General features: G+C 57.2%; 2 protein-coding genes across 3 annotated transcripts; one reads left to right on the top strand and one right to left on the bottom strand.

The window, feature by feature from the left end:
* Positions 1 to 213: 213 nt before the first annotated feature.
* CYB561D1 (cytochrome b561 family member D1) lies at positions 214 to 6,674 on the top strand. 2 transcript variants are annotated; one of them, XM_066352926.1, is made up of 3 exons: positions 214 to 777; positions 1,262 to 1,299; positions 1,851 to 6,674. In XM_066352926.1, the coding sequence occupies exons 1-3, from the start codon at positions 630 to 632 to the stop codon at positions 2,352 to 2,354; spliced, it is 690 nt and encodes a 229-aa protein (XP_066209023.1). In that variant the 5' UTR covers positions 214 to 629; the 3' UTR covers positions 2,355 to 6,674. The 2 variants fall into 2 exon arrangements, with proteins under 2 accessions (XP_066209023.1, XP_066209024.1); XM_066352927.1 differs by having other exon boundaries at positions 564 to 644.
* A 3,336-nt stretch (positions 6,675 to 10,010) lies between these two features.
* AMIGO1 (adhesion molecule with Ig like domain 1) lies at positions 10,011 to 15,256 on the bottom strand. Its single transcript, XM_066352924.1, has 2 exons — positions 15,145 to 15,256; positions 10,011 to 14,696 (listed from the first exon to the last, which is right to left on the bottom strand). Exon 2 carries the CDS (start codon positions 14,633 to 14,635, stop codon positions 13,175 to 13,177), a length of 1,461 nt encoding a protein of 486 aa, XP_066209021.1. The 5' UTR covers positions 14,636 to 14,696; positions 15,145 to 15,256; the 3' UTR covers positions 10,011 to 13,174.
* Between the last annotated feature and the right edge of the window lie 482 nt (positions 15,257 to 15,738).

Raw genomic sequence — 15,738 nt, 5'->3', positions numbered from 1 at the left:
AGATGATGTGGAGGCGGCAGGAGCTGGGAGTGCCCTACTTCCATTTATCTCACTGTGGACAATACTGTGCAGATAGTATCAGACTGTTGGTCCTCAAACCTGAATTTTCTTAGTCACAGGGTAGGATTTTTTCCCTGTCCTTTCCTTTTCGCTTCCTCGCTTTAAGGCAGGGAGGAATCTTATTCCCTTAACAAGACAGAAGAAGGGCTGGTAGGAGACAGTGGGCAACAGGGAAATCCAGTATTTCAGGCAAACTGCTCCAAACACTGCTTCCACCGTCTTGGTTCAGTGTAGCAAATTTGTGATTTGGGGGTTTGGGCGAAATCAGTTGCCATAAATGTACTTTCCACAGGCTACATGAGACATAAGTAAGCCCTTGTAGACATAAAGGTACTATTGGGGTTGGCTTAAGAAACAATGGGCCAGGAGCTGTCCAGTGCCCTACGCCCTCGGAGCTCTCCCGGGCGACTCGCTTTCCCCCCAGCCCCCAGGGGGCGCTGTAGGCGCATCCGCCCGGAGTCCGGGGGGCGGAGCCTCCCCCGCAGCCGCGGCGCCTTGGCGATCACAAACCCGGAAAACGCGCTCTGGCAGCCGGAGTGCACGCCGGCCCGGTTCGGTCCGGTCCGGCCATGCAGACCCTGGAGGTAGGTCTGGTTCCCGGTCCAGCGAGGGAGCCGAGACTGACCCGCTGGCTGCGGAGAGGCAGTGGGATCTTGGCGCACCTGGTAGCTTTGGGCTTCACCATCTTTCTGACTGTGCTGTCCCGGCCGGGAACCAGTGAGTGTGCGGGGCGGGGCCAGGGGAGGGGCGGGGCCTAGGTGCTGGAGGGGCCGCGCCTGGAGATGTGGAGTGGGGACCCTTGTGGAGGGAAGAACTGATGAGGGGTAGTAAGGGCGTGGTGGGGCGGGACTCGGGCATTTGGGGAGGAGAGGCAGACGACCGAACGGAACTCACTAGTTTATCATGAGCACAGCCTCTCTTGGGGAATACAGGGAGGGAGGCCGAGGTCCTGTCTGGGCTTACAGTTACAGCTTCGAGGTGCCCCGTGGGGAACCCAGGCTGAGCTGGTGTGGGTTTATCCTCATGGTTGCTCAAGCTAAAGCCCTTCAGCTGCTCCACTTTGCCCTGAGATCCTGATTGCTGATTAGAGTTGGGGATAGTACACTGACCTGTCCCCTGTAGCCAGATTCTTTGGGCTCCAGCCAGCTTCAGGGGCAGAAACAATGGTGCTCAGCGTCAGTCTGTTCTCTTTGATTCTTAGGTCTTTTCTCCTGGCACCCTGTATGCATGGCCTTGGCGGTGAGTTCGGGCTTCTTTATGCAGCTGATTTGTTTGGCTGTCTCCCTAGGGAAGCATCCAGCCTTCAGAAGGCTCAGCCTCAGGCTCGTTGAGGTGGGAGAAACACGCAGGGCTCCAGCTTGCCCTGCAACCTTTGAGATTGGGAAACACGGAGGGCTGGGCTGTGTAGTTGATGAGCGTGGGAGGCATGGAAGGTATAATATTTCTCCAGCAGGGCCTGAAAGGAGGAAGTGAAATGGGTAATACCCAGTTGCTCCTCCTCCAAAGTTCTAGAGGGAGCTTTTAACATTTACTGTTTCCATTGGCCAAGAAATGGGAGTCATTGTCTGGGGGAAGGGGGTTGGGCGGACTGAAAGGTCAGCCTGAATGACAGAGACCTTCGTAGATTCTCAGTTGTGTCCAGCAATGTTGACCTGTGAGGCAGGAGGTCCTGGTGGGAATTCCTTAGGTCCCACCCCTTGTCTTCCTTGTTTGGATGTGCGAGAGCACCTCCTTTTTCTTAGGCCCCTAAGCTGGGCTTCAGGCTCACTGGCCCTCTCCTGTGTTCACAGTTCTGTGTCTGCATGGCCGAGGCCATCCTCCTCTTCTCGCCTGAGCACTCCCTGTTCTTCTTCTGCTCCCGAAAGGCCCGGATCGGACTCCACTGGGCGGGGCAGACCCTAGCCATCTTCTGTGCAGCGCTGGGCCTGGGCTTTATCGTCGCCAGCAGGACCCGCAGTGAGCTGCCCCACCTGGTGTCCTGGCACAGCTGGGTAGGGGCTGTGACGCTGCTGGCCACTGGGGGCCAGGCACTGTGTGGGCTCTGCCTCCTCTTTCCCCGGGCAGCCGGGGTCTCCAGGGTGGCTCGCCTCAAGCTCTACCATCTGACATGTGGACTGGTGGTCTACCTGGTGGCTACAGTAACGGTGCTCCTGGGCATGTACTCAGTGTGGTTCCAGGCCCAGATCAAAGGTGCAGCCTGGTACCTGTGCCTGGCGCTGCCCCTCTATCCAGCCCTGGTGATCATGCACCAGATCTCCAGCTCCTACTTGCCAAGGAAGAAAACGGAGATGTGAGCCCCTCTGAACTCTGAATCTAGATGGCACACTTGCTGTGGACTTCAGTGGTTCCTTTGGTGATCTCAAAGGCTCTGCTTCCGAAGTGGGGGGGTTGTACACTTCTTAGCTGGGCCGGGGGCTGCAGAAACCCACTACCCCTGCCGACGAATGACTCAGTGGACTGAAATGGGGACGTAAAAGGTGATGGGGAGCTTGATCCTGAAGCCTCCACTCAGGATTGGAGACAGAAGGGTGGGGTACTGGTGGTGACGGTGACACAGTCATTTCTTGGTTGCATGTCTGATGAAGAGTTGGGTTTCTGTAACTTATGAATGGCCGCTGTGGCTCTTTGGGTCACTTTTCAGAAAGCAGTGTGGTATAGTGGACAGAGTCCATGGGTCTTGTTTATGGTCCTTGTAAGCTCTGTTGTGTGACTTTTGGCAAGTCACATGTCTCAGGACCTCAGTTTCTTCATCTGTGTAACGAGTGTTTCTAAATGATCTCTAACATTCAGTGTCTGCCAGGCTGACGACACAGAACACCCTTCCAGCTCTGGACTGTGGGCTGGACCACTCAGCAGACTCAGGATGTAATTCTTACCTTCATTATCCCCTTACCACTCTAGGAGAGATGGGTCTTCCCTTGCGGCCTGTCAGGAATTTATGCCGATTTGTCCTCAGACCAGGTCACAAGGGCTCAGGCACTGTGGAGAGAAGGGGCCCAGGTGAGGGTCTCCTGAACTCCAAGACGGTCAAGGCACTAAAGTCACTTTAAATCTTTGGGCGAGCAGAGGGCACTTACTCAAGCCTCTGGCTCCTGGCTGGGCTGCTTCCGCTGAGGTCTTCCTCAGCCCACCTCAGGGTCTGGGCTTGAGAGCAGCAGGGCGTGGTGTGTTCCTTCCCCTGACGTCCGTGCTTGGTGGCACAGTCGTCCTGAGCATCTCGTGTTTTGCTCTTCTTGGGCTCAGCTTCTTGCCTTAGCACATAGCTTTGGGGAGCTCTCCCGAAGCTTTTAGAACACAGCAAGAGCCCAGGAAGGGAGCCAGGGCTCTTCTGACCCAGGGAAGAGCCCTCTTTCTTGTCACCTCAGCTTTCCTCACTGCTGTCTCTTGCCAGCTCTTTGGCCCAGCAGTAAGGGCTGGGTTTGGTGCCAGGTGGCAGATGAGGGCCAGGACCAGTTCTCTATAGAGACCCCTCCTTGTTCCAAACTGAAAGCAGTTCCCCAGACTGGATGCCAGACGGGTTGACGTGATCCGGCTCACTTGGGGAGTGGGACCTCCGCTGATCATGGCAAGGACTGAATGTGGCCGGACCTGGAGAGCTGGGTTGAGGCAGGTGACGACAGCTCATGGGCCTCTGGGAGGCCTGGGGTGTCGGGGCCGGAGCTCCAAGTCCCTGGACCAGGGTAGGCATTCCTAGATGGCAGCCTGGGTGCCCTGGGTCTTTCGAAGGTTCAAGCCGTCCTCTCTGGGTGGCTCAGAAGCAAGGAGCTGGAATGATTCGACAGTACAGGAATGGGACTGCAGGGGCAGAGGCATCCCCTGAGTGGGCACACTGGCCTCCTGGGTCAGATGGCATCTCTCAGGAGCTGTCTGGACCCTGTGCATGTGAAGGGGTCCCCTCAGTGCAGAGGGCAATTGGCTCTTTTGTTGCCCTCTCCCTTCTCACACTACCCAGTGTGGTCTGGACTTGGGAGAGGGGGTTACCGGGGCTGCATGGAGCAGAGTCCCTTCTGGGGTCACTTGGATCAGGGGTCCCATCTCCTCTGTGCCCGTCACAGCCAGTGCTGCTCCCAGTCTCCCCGTCTCCCCATCTGCGGCGGGAGAGAGGGCCAGGTGAGGTCCCAGCTTGCTGAGAGCCAAGCAGGCAGGGCTGGAAAGCCTGCACCCAGGTGGTTCGGAGGCTGGCGGGCTGGCGGCCGGGGGGCTGACAGCCTGCAGTTTGCGTGGGCTGAGCCAGCTGATGTCTATTCCCAGCCCTGGGAGGAAGGGGGGAAGTCATTTATATTCTGCAGGAAGAAGGGGCCGCAGCTGTTACCTCAGTGGCCATTAGGCCGTGAGAGCAGGGGCAGCAGAGGGGCAGAGGAGGGCACAGGTGGTCTGTTTAGCCAGCCTGACTGCAGTGTAGGAAGTAGGTCACCAGGAGGAGCCCTTTTGTCCTGCTGGCCGGATGGTGGGGGGACTTCCTCCCGTTTGCATTTCTCCCTCCTTCAGTCACCTGCCCTCACATCCCGGGGCAGCAGCTGGGCAACCATTAGGCCTCAGTGCCAGGGCGCTCATCCTCCAGCTGGGGTCCGGCGGCTGCCGGCTGCGCATGCCTCCTCCCCACGTGCCCTCCCCGTATTCCCCGGCGGGGGTATTAGCTGGGCACCGCAGTGATGAGGCAGAGGGCTGGGGGGAGAAGCAAATGGCTGCCCCTTTGCCCTTGTCCCCTAAGGAAAGCTGCTAGTAGCCTGTTTTGCCTTTAAAAAAAAAAGAAAAGAAAAAGCCAGGGTGCTCAAATTAAAAAAAAAAAGAAAAAAGAAATGCATGTTATTTGCACAAATTTGCGTATCAGGCTCACTAGGTCCTGATTCCAAATATGGTTATATTCAAACTCAACCTTGAGGACATGAGAAATCTAGAAGGTTTTGGTATCCAGGTCCAGATGGTAATAGGATTGCCGCTCTGGGTTCAGGTGCCGCCAGCCCCCAGCTTTTCCGGAGCCTCCCTGCCCTCCAGCCCGCTGTGGCTGGGGTGGGGTCGCCTGGCAGGTGCTCCGAATCTGGGGAGGTCTTCCTGTGTGTCACCTTCTTGGCTCTTCGGCTGCATCAAAGATGGGCGGGGATCTCTTGCCATCCTGGGCCTCCTCGCTGTCCACCCTGTCACTGGGCAGACTGCCCTGCCCTACTCCCCTAACATGGACCTGTCCCTTTTCATTGTCCCCACCCCCAGCATTGCATGGCTGCCATGGGTCTTGTTTTTAAACCTCGCTGTGGGAGATCCAGGCGTCCGCCCAGAGCCAGCTGGCGGCTGTGCTGAGGTCTGTTCCGAGTTAATAATCATTAGCTGAACAGTGCTGGGCCTTTCAGCTCCAGACCTCCAAGCGCTCGCAGGCTGAGTCAGCCAGCCCTCACCTTCCCCTCTTCCTGGGCTGGGCTGCGAAGTGTCCCTGGGAGGCTCCGTGGGAGGGAGGAGGGGTCACGAGTCTCACCTCCCTGCCCTGGCTGGAGGCTTCTTTCCTGGGGCGGGGTCCTGAGAGTCCTCAGAGGAAAGGAAGAGGCTCTTTCATCTGATGAAGTCACATGCTGTGTGCCCCACTGACACTGGTGGTGGTGGCAGTGGCAGCTGTTGACCCTACCCTCTTGGACTCCTCCCTTCCTTGTTTACCTGGCCTCCAGGGGACACCCCGGTCCTGACCCCCCACCTTCAGCCTTTCTGGGGGCCCCCTGCAGGATCTGGGAGCAGGAGGCTCCCATTGCCCCCGCGTCTGGTTGGCAGAAAGCGTCTTTGCGCCATGAGAAGTGGACTGACCTGGGCACTAGCAAACCTGCCATCTGGGTTTACTTTGCCTCTAACACAGGTGTGGCCCCGAGCTACTGACCTACCTTGCATATACTACCTACCTCCCAGGGCTGTTGTGCGGGTGAGCGGACTGCATGTTAACCGACTTGGAAGGTTCAAAGCATTAAACACATGTAAACACGTGATAGTTCTCTGCTCTGCTCCACACTCTCACTCCACCTGGCTCGGGCTCTGCTTTGTAGAGGGAGGCAGGAAAGCGTTATGGATAATGACACTTCGGGGACCCAGGTCTCAAGGAGGCTGTAATGTTGGGCATCGAAAGAGAACACAGACACATCTTCTAGATGCAAGGGCAGCTCTCATCCACTCCTGCCAGGAACGCACCAAAACTGACTCTCGGGAGCTTGCCCTACGTGCTGCCCACCACGCGCTGCCTGCCTGGTGTTTCCGAGTCATGCGCCATGGGGAATTGGGAGTCGGTTACCCTCCAGGTCCAGCCTGGAGTTCCCAGAGCTGTTCTGGGGCTGCAGAGAAGTCTGCGTAAATCTCTCCTGCCCACTCAGCTCTTCTGAGGGGAAAGAGCAGACCGACCAAGATGGAAGGAGGAGCAACAGCAATGGACCAGCACCCTCACCGCAACAGCAATGGACCAGCACCCTCACCGCTCCCTCGTGCCGCCCGCCTCAGGCCCTCGTCCCATGCTCTGGCGACATCGAGACATGGTCCCTGGCGGTCCACAGGCTTCCTCCTTTCCTTGTTTCAGACTCCTGGAGTGGGGTCACAGTCCCCTCCTCCTTAACGCACTCTGTTGAAATTAAAACACACACACAGACTCACCCAGTGAAAGCAGTTATGTTTAAATTGTAAACTAGGGGAAGGATACTTTCCATTCCATTTGTCTGAGAGCAGCAGCAGTCTGCCCAGAGTGGGCATGGGGCAGGAAGGACAGCCATACAGAGGTTTCAGGATTCGCTTTTGATTGAAATTGTTTTTTTCTGCCCAGGGACCCAGGAATGGAACAGCAATCATCACTGTGGGCAGAGCCACAGCCGTACTCCCAGGCACAGGGACATGGAGCTGGCAGGTGGGAGGGCAGCGCAGCGCCTGGCTAGGCTTAAAGCACACACTGGTTACCTCCCGTAAAACGACTGTCGCCCAGAGTGACACATAAAACGCCCTCCCGTAAAACGACTGTCGCCTGCCCAGAGGCATGGCTCGTCACCACTGTGCAGGGAATAAGCCCCAGATTTTCATCTGTCTGCTGTTGTCAGGATTTCCCAGATGATTTTGTAAACCTCTGTTGAAGGCAGATTAAGTAGCTACTTCAGGCTGTTCTCTGATACCCGAGGATTCAACACCCTTCTTTTTTTTTCCCTTCTATTCATTTTAGAGAGGCAAAGGGGTGGGGGGAGGACAAGGGGGAGGAGCAGGAAGCATCAACTCCCATATGTGCCTTGACCAGCCCAGCCCTGGGTTTCTCACCAGTGACCTCGGTATTCCAGGTGGTCACTTTATCCACTGCACCACCACAGGTCAGGCTCAACACTATTTTTAACGCCGATACCCAGTTATCTCACGGTGCTTTCCAAGGGATGCCCAGGACTGGGCCAGCCTTTCTGCTTAGACCCACGTGAAAAGCCAGCCCCGGCAGAAAGGGAATGGGGGGAGGGAGCAGCACAGAGTTCTATCCAGAAACTGCTCCCAGCCTGCATGCATGTCTCTGTCCCTACATGTGCAAACACCCCCCAACTCTGGGGTCACTCTGCCCTTGTGAATGCCAGCACTACAGGGCACCTGGAAGCCCTTCTGCAGGACTCCACATCCTGGCTCACTGATGGTTGGTCCTGTCTGGCATGGGTCTACGCCGTCTGGTTCTGGGACAGTAACTCCGAGGATGAAGACTAGGAGGCCTTCGGGCGGGTCTTAGTATCTTTATCCCTTGATGTTTTCCGCCCAGCCGAGTGTAAGCCTGGGGAAGGGGCCGGATGTGGCGGCGGCTGCTGCCTACTTCTCTCAGTCCAGGAGCGGAAGAAGCGTCCAGCAGGCTCACGGTAGGCAGACCAGAAAAGCCCACCGTCCCACTGCCTGGGCCGGAGCCTCTTCTGCGGTGTGGGCGGGGAAAGGGGCGCTTCACCAGTGGTTTCCTGGGAGACGAGATAAGCCATCCAAGAACTACAACTGCAGGAAGGGAAGGAGTTGAGATCGAGAGGAAGAGCAGTGAGGCAGTCACAGGAGCCTCGTCCACTCCCGAGGGGCCCCCTAAGAGGAGCCAGGGAAGGTGCTGTAAGACGTGGCAGACAAAAGCGCACATCAGGGCCAGAGGCCAGTGGTAGGGCGGTGGGGAGGGGATGCCGCTATGGACTTCCTGAGGATAATGGAGAAAGGAGTTCCAGGACCTTTCAGGCTGAGACAGGGCTTAGCACAGGCCAGAAGAGGAGGGAGCACCCCAGTCTGCCCTAGCTTCACCCTCCCGGCCACACTCAGAGCAAAAGCTGCTCTGACATGAAAAACGTTTATGCATGTAGACGGGGGTGGGGGCGCTCTGGCTTCAACATGTGTCACTGCATTGACTGCCAGGGTTGGAGTGTCTGGTGTGGCTGGCTGTGAGGTGTCTCCATCCCTCACCACTGGGGTTGCTCCTCCCAAAGCGAACAAGACAGCAAACGCTCCAGGCAGGGAAGGGCTGCCCTTTGGTCAAGGTTTTATCATTAGGTAATGATTTTATCACACGGTAATGATTCAAATTAGGATCCCTCCCCCCCCCCCAAATTCAGATTCTTTTCATTTCTTTTTTCCTTACACCATTTCCTCTCCCCTTACTGATGTCCTGGCAATCAGTCTACCAGGACAGCCCCCTTCCAGAAGTCCTTAGAGAGTAGCCAAAGTATAATATTTGCATGTTCAGAGTGCAGTAGAATCCAGGCCTATTTCTGGCGGGCGGCGTCTGTACCAAGAACGTGGGGAAGGCGCTGCTCCGTTCTGCGCAACGCCGAGTCCTCTTAACTGTCAGGACTTATTAACCTGCCCGTTAGATGAACAGCCGAACTAAGGCGGTCACCATTTACAACATGAGATTATACTGGTAATAAAATGTGAAAGTGAGCTGCTCCCACCATTTCTTTTAGCCCAGTCCAGGCATTTTCCCACAGGGCCGTTAGTCGGCTTGTTTGAGACTTTCAACCCAGCTCTGCAGGGAGGCCAGTCTCCTCCCCAGGGACCCAGGAAGCCTTGATGATTTACAGGCTCTCGGTGGCATCACCGGATTTCTAAACTCTCCTGCTAACACACCAGTGACATTTCTTTTGAGACTCTATCTGACCTGTGGTCTGCTGACCCAAACCAGCCCGCTTCCTGGTTTGGTATGGTCTGGTCTGTCAGCTAATAAGAGTTTTTATCCTTATTTATTACTATCTTAAATATTTTTACAGTAAGCAGGGAATACATATCTTTTTTTTTTTTTTTTTTGAGAGACAGGAAGAGGGAAATGAGAAGCATCAACTCATAGTTGCTTCACTTTAGTTGTTTACTGATTGCTTCTCATTTGTGCCTTGACTGGGGGCTCATGTTGAGCAAGTGACCTCTTCTTGCTCAAGTCAGTGACCTTGGACTTCAGCCAGCGACCTTGGGCTTCAAGATCACGTGGATGATCCCACACTCAAGCCAATGACCCCATTCTCAAGCTGGCAAGCTCGTGCTCAAGCCAGTGAGTCCACACTCTAGCCGGCGACCTCGGGGTCTGGAGCTGGGGCTCTCAGCATCCTGGGCCCATGCTCTATCCACTGTGCCACCACTGGGCAGGCAGGGTTTTTACACTTTAAATGGGTGAAGAAACTCAAAAGACACATTAAAGTTATATGAACTCCAGATTTCAATGTCCATAAATAAAGTTTGGAACAGAGCCATGCTCATTCATTTATGTGCTGTCTGTGACTTCCTGCTACATTGGGGACAGTTGAGTAGTTGTCACAGAGACTGTATGGCCTGCCAAGCCCAACGTACTATCTGGCTCTTTACAGAAAAAGTTTGCAGACCCCTGGTCTGTCTTAATGCCTGGAAGTGGCCCTTCTAACAGCATTTAAATATTCTCTCCCTACACAGGCCACGCCCCTCTGAGTACAGTGAACCCCACCCACAGGCTGAAATGAGAAATAAACCAGCCACAGACTATGCCAGAACAGAGACTCAAGCCAGGTTTAATGGTCACTGTCTAGTTTTCAGAGCCCAGAGGCTCCAAGGTTTGCCAGCCTGGGTACACACAAGGGGAGGAACAGGGTCCTGGACTTGGGCCGACAGGCCTACAAGGAAGTACAGAGGTAAGAACGCACAGAAAACGAATCAGCCAGCTTCGCCCTCCCCAGCTGGGGCGTGCCTTCTCCTGGCCCCTCCCTGGGAGCCCCATAAATACAGGCAAAGAAAACAGGTCACAAACAATCACATAGACAGATTGTCGAGCCCTATCATACTGTCTCCGGGGACACCTGCTTCCTGGGAGACTGTCTGGTTTATGGGTGTGGGGAGGGGAGGGGAGGGGAGTGGAGGGGGAGAGCTCTCAGCCTGTTCTTAGAACCAGACCCAGCAGTTTCCCACACAGGGTTCTAGAGAGTTTACATATGCTGAGTACTTGGTCCCCCAAGGAGAAAGCGACCTTTGTGTTCTAGCAACTGAAACCACAGAAGAGGCTAATCGGGCAATCTGTTGGGGTGGGGGTGTATGGGGAGAAGCCAGCCACACCTCCCAGCCTCAAACTAGTGGACAGAATAGGAAGATTTAGCCTCAGGGCCTTTTCTAATTCCGTACCTAGGGTAGGACTTCTGAAGAAATGGCCCTCCTCTCCTCAGGAATGCAGCTAGAATGCCCCAGAAGGTCTATTTCGTTTGACACTCAAGGTTTTCAGAGCTCTAGATGACTCCTGGAGGGGACACTCCAGCATGGAGAGGAGAGTTTCCCGGGGCCCCTGGGAAGGGGGCAGGGAGCCCCAGTTCCTCCAGCTCCAGTATCAAAATCCCCGCGGGTCTCTGGAACTGAACCAGATGTCTCCCTCCTGCCGCAGTCTTACCAGGGCAGTGAACAGGAAGCGCAACGATGGCTGCTTGGTCCCAGTGTCCTCTGGGGCCTTCCTTGACCTAGCTGTTCATTTCTGTCCCATCTGTCGTCTTGAACCGAAGGAAAGTTGCTGAAGGTCTGAGGACCTGGCCAGCAGCCCGTCACCCCTCCGCCCAAGATCCTCGCCCGTGACTCTCCTACCTCAGGCCTCACAGAGAAGCTGTCTGGGGCCAGGAGATGCAGGGGAAGCGTCAAGAGAGTTCAGTTAACTACAAGCAGTTTCTTTGGGGAGCCTGGCGTGATCACTGTCTCCTGCAGGGCAAGGATGCTGTGTGCATCACGTTGTGCGCAGAGGTGGAGGCCATTCTGAAAATGGACTTTAGTGGGGAATGAAGAGTCACTGTCCTGCTGGGCGTCGAGGCGCTGGTGTGCATGCGTTCCTAGAAGCATGCGTCCCTATGAGCATGCAAGTACTTGAGGGGAGTGCTGCTCTCTCGACAAAACCAGGAGCTGAGAAAGGATGGACAGCAAGCCTTGACCTCCCAGGAGCAGACGGGGGTGGGGTGGGGGTGGACGCTGAGCTCCAGGGCCCTTCCCCAGTCTTAACCGGCAGCAGGGGTCCAGCCCTCCTAGCACGCAGCCCTCACTCGCAGGTAAATGACACCTCTTAGAACCTCAGGAGCAGGTCAGAACACCAGGAAATCTGCAGAACTGCCACTGGACAGGGACCTTGGTGGGCGAGGGGAAAGATAACAGACTGGGAAAGATAACATCAGAGGACGTTTTCACCTCTGGCCTACTGGCGCCCTTGACAAAGCTCAGAGTGGCCTTCTCCCCGGGCTCACACCAGGCAAAGGGAGAAGCTGGAGGAGTGGCCCTCTCCATACCCAGAGGATTCTGTAACCGTGGATGGAATGGAATGCTGGCCTGTTAAGTTCCTCTGGCCTGACAACCACAAATGCACAGACCTCTGGCTGAAAGCGAGGGAGGTGGCAGAGCTCCCCTTCTGAAAGCTCAGGGCCACTGACTGTCTCTGTTACCTTGTGGAGACAGGGAACTCTGAGCCACACTCCCAACTGCCGTTGCAGGGCAAAAACCGTGCAATTCCAACCCCTCCGATGATGGGATCCCATGCTTTGGCTCTGCAGCAGGGGTAACATCTCTGAGGAGCAAGGCAGCTATGTCAACAGAGCGGAGACACATACCTCTGAGTCCCCAAGCCCAGTCTAACCCAGCTGGGGCCAGACCTTCCGGGCCTCTGCCCTCCACAGAGCAGCATATGAGGGAAAGCTCAGAATCCTACCCGAGCTTGATAAGGAGACTGAACGAAGAGATGGTGCACACAGAAAGTCAGGTGGGTCCCACCGGGTGCCGCCTAAGAGAGGCTGATGTGCCCTCCCGGACCTCGTGGGGAGAGGCTCCCCACCCCACATCCGTGGCAGGCATCCGGCACTGACAGCTCGGCCTTGGCCTGATGCATAGGTTCTGGAGCCAGATGCTAAACCAGAGTTTCACCAACCAGGTAATAAGCCAATCTGGAGTTCACAGCACCCCCCCCCACACACACACACACACAAGCTTTGTGCTGCACCTAGGTGGTGGCGCGGACCCCTCTGCGCCACGGGTCCCAGGACGGGGCACAGATCCCACCTCTCACATTGCCGCCATCTCTGACAGGCGACGGGCCAGGCTGCTTGGGGAAAATGCAGGCGTTAGGGGAAGTCTCCCAGCAGCGGGAGAGTGCTATCGATCGAGGTCTCAGCCTTTTCCTGACTCATTTTTCCAAACGTTTCCAATGTCCCCAGCTGTGAAGTGTGACTTCCTGGCCAGAGAAGATACTACAGCTTTTACCCTGTGTGGCTCCTGCGGAAAGTCCCCGACCCACCCAGTATCACTGATGTGGGTGGGCAGAGATAGGAAAAAATTACTTTTCCCCCAAATGACCCTTAAAGAGCTAGGGATGACCTCAAAAAAGTTTCCGGAATCTGCTCTTCTCCCACCCCTTCCTCATTCCCACCCAACTGGGACGTGCTGCTTCTCCTGCACCATGTTGAAAAACGCCAGGGCTTTGGGGAGGGGTGTGGCATTTGCCAGAGGGTTGATATATCCACATTTGAAAATCATGGCTGCCACACCCTGCGTGGGGCCTTGCCTTCTGTTGTACCCCAACCAATTCTCTTGAGGTCAGGGGGTACCCACTCCCTTGGGCAGCCAGCCCTCTCTTCCATCCCCTCAAATCCTTCGGGGTGCATTACCTCTCCTGGGGCGGAATCTCCCCACCAACCCACCCTGCTCACACCACAATGGGCGTATCAGAGAAGACCGAGCTGACCGATTCCGGATCCGACATCCTCCGCTGGCCCTTGCCTGTTGCCTCGGGCACCGGCAGGGTGTTGCCTGGCTTGAGCTTGCCATTTTGACCCTGCCCGGGTCCAGCAGGTTCCAGGAAGGCCACCCGCCGGTCAAAACCATCATCCTTGTCCCCACCAGCCATAGGATCGTGGTTGGGTGTGGTACTAAGCATAGAAGAGCTGAGGCTGTCTCCTTGATGACTGGAAGGCTTCTCAACTCCCCGGCACCAGCAGCGACAAGGGGTGAGATACAGGTATATGAGGACCAGGACCACACTGAGGATACAGCCCACCAGGGTGGTATAGGCTGTGTTGAGGGTGTCATGGTGTCCGTGCAAGGTGAAATTGTACACTTTCAACTCCACAGACAGGGTCTCGTTGAAAGCCTCCCCCACGGCGTAGCAGGTGTACACACCCCCATCCTCCACCTGCACCCGCTGGAAATGAAGACTGCCATTCTCAAGCACTCTCACTGTGCTGTTGGCCATGGCATCCAGCACCCGCTCATTGCTGGGTGTCACCCACATCTTAGTCATCCCCTGCTGCTTGGTGTCACAATGGATGGTCAAGGTGTCCCCCAGGTGGGCCACCCAGGCATGCTCCTTGTACTCGCTGCAGTTGAGGTTGAAGACACTGTGTAGCTTCTTGGAGCTCATGCAGTGCAGGTCCTCTTGGAAGTCCACGACGGGGCTCAGCTGCCGGTACTGCCAGTGTGCGAAGAGCTGGTAGAGCTCACAGTTGCAGAACAGGGGGTTGTTGTGCAGGTACAGCCCATTCTTGACCCACGCGGGCAGCTTCTGCAGGTCGGACAAGGGTAAGGTCTTCAGCTTGTTGGAGGACAGGTCCAGAAGCGCCAGCTTGGGAAGCCTGACCAGTTCCAGCGGGAAGCGGGAGATCTGGTTCTGGCTCAGGTAGAGTTTTTGCAGCTGGGCCACGTCCTCGAAGGCCGAGCGGTCCACTGCCATGATGTGGTTATTGTAAAGCAGCAGCACTTCCAACACCCGCAGCTCACTGAACAGGGACTCGTCCAGGGTCCGCAGCTGGTTGGAGGAGAGGTCCAGGTAGCGCAGGTTGGGAACCGGGGAAAAGGCCTCCGAGGAGATGAAGTTCAGCTGGTTGTGGCTCAGCAGCAGGGAGTGCAGGTGGAGCAGGCGCGTGGGGGTCCACTCGGCCCGCAGGCGGCTCAGGTTGTTGTGGCTCAGGTCTAACTGCGCCGTGTAGCTGGGCAGGGCGTGGGGCACGCTGGGCAGCTGCTGCTTGGAGCAGCTGAGGATGTTGCTGGCACACAGGCAGGCGGCAGGGCAGCTCACCACCAGCCGGCCAGCTCTGGCCACCTCAACGAGGAGCAGGAACCAGGACAGCAGCAGGAGCCCGAGGCCTCGCAGGTCACGCTGGGGTTGCATAGTGTCACCGGGGAGGGCGAGGAAAGACACCAGGAAGATGTGGGAGTCACCCCGGCATGTTCTGGTGGCGTAAAGAAGGGTCACTTTCACTACGGGCTTGCGAGACAGGATGGGTTTATGGTCCCCAGGGCCAGCTGAGGGAAGGAGCAGCTCTGTCCTTCACCTAGTTCCCCCCTTCCCGACCCCCGTTGGGCTAGAGAAGAAAGAAAGAGATGCTGGGTAGTTCCAGGCATTGTGCAGGCAATGGGTTCAAAATACTGGGACAGAGGCGGGTACAGGGGTCTGCTGGGCCGGGGTCACAGGAGTGCAGGAAGGGGACGTGCCCGCGATGCGGGGCACGGTTGGTTTCACAGAGGTTGCCGGGCCGGTTTGGAGGCGGGGTCTGCAGGGCCTCTGGGGAGGCGACAGGGAAGGTCAACAGGGCACCGGCTAGACAGGGGCGTCCCAACGGGGTTGAGGGTCCCCAGGCCTGTCGGGCGGGCTTCCCCCGGGACCGCTGGCCACTGCACCTGCTCGGCGAGGACGTGTCTCAGCCCATGGCGGGTCCGGGCTCTCCGTCGCGGCCTCCCCCGGCGGCGCCTCACCGGCCGGCCTGTCGCGGCGCCCGCCTTACGCAGGGGCCCGCGCCCAGCGACATCGCCTCCCGGAGACTCGCCAGGCGCCGCTGCGCCCCTTCCCGGGCGCCGCCGTCTGCACCGCCGCGCTTGCGGGAGCCCACCGACCACGGCCGCCGCTTCGGGATCCGCGGGTCCAGCGTGGAGCGGAGCCGGGAGCAGGACGCGCCGCGATCCGAGCGGAGCGAGCGGCGTGGGGGCAGCGAGCACCGCGCGCGCGCCCGCCGCCGGAGCCTCGGGGCGCGTGCGCGCGCGGGGGCGGGGCGCACGTGCGTGTGTTTGTGTCGGAGCCCGAGGGGCGGGCGCGCGCAGGTCAGTAGCTGTCCGAAAGTGACGGACGCCGGACCTGCCTGGTGACGGAAACTGTCAGGTGGGGGACTCGGGCGCCTTCAATCCTCTATTACTTCCTCCACCTTCTTCCATCTCCTTCCTCCAGCCCCACAGACCGCTCTCGGGAAAAGTACCTCTAACTGAATTCGCTGCAACTTA

The sequence above is a fragment of the Saccopteryx leptura genome, chromosome 11, assembly GCF_036850995.1.
Source record: "Saccopteryx leptura isolate mSacLep1 chromosome 11, mSacLep1_pri_phased_curated, whole genome shotgun sequence".
NCBI classification, from domain to species: Eukaryota; Metazoa; Chordata; class Mammalia; order Chiroptera; family Emballonuridae; genus Saccopteryx; species Saccopteryx leptura.
The sequence above is the reverse complement of the archived record's forward strand: the minus strand, read 5'-3'. Positions and strand labels throughout refer to the sequence as shown.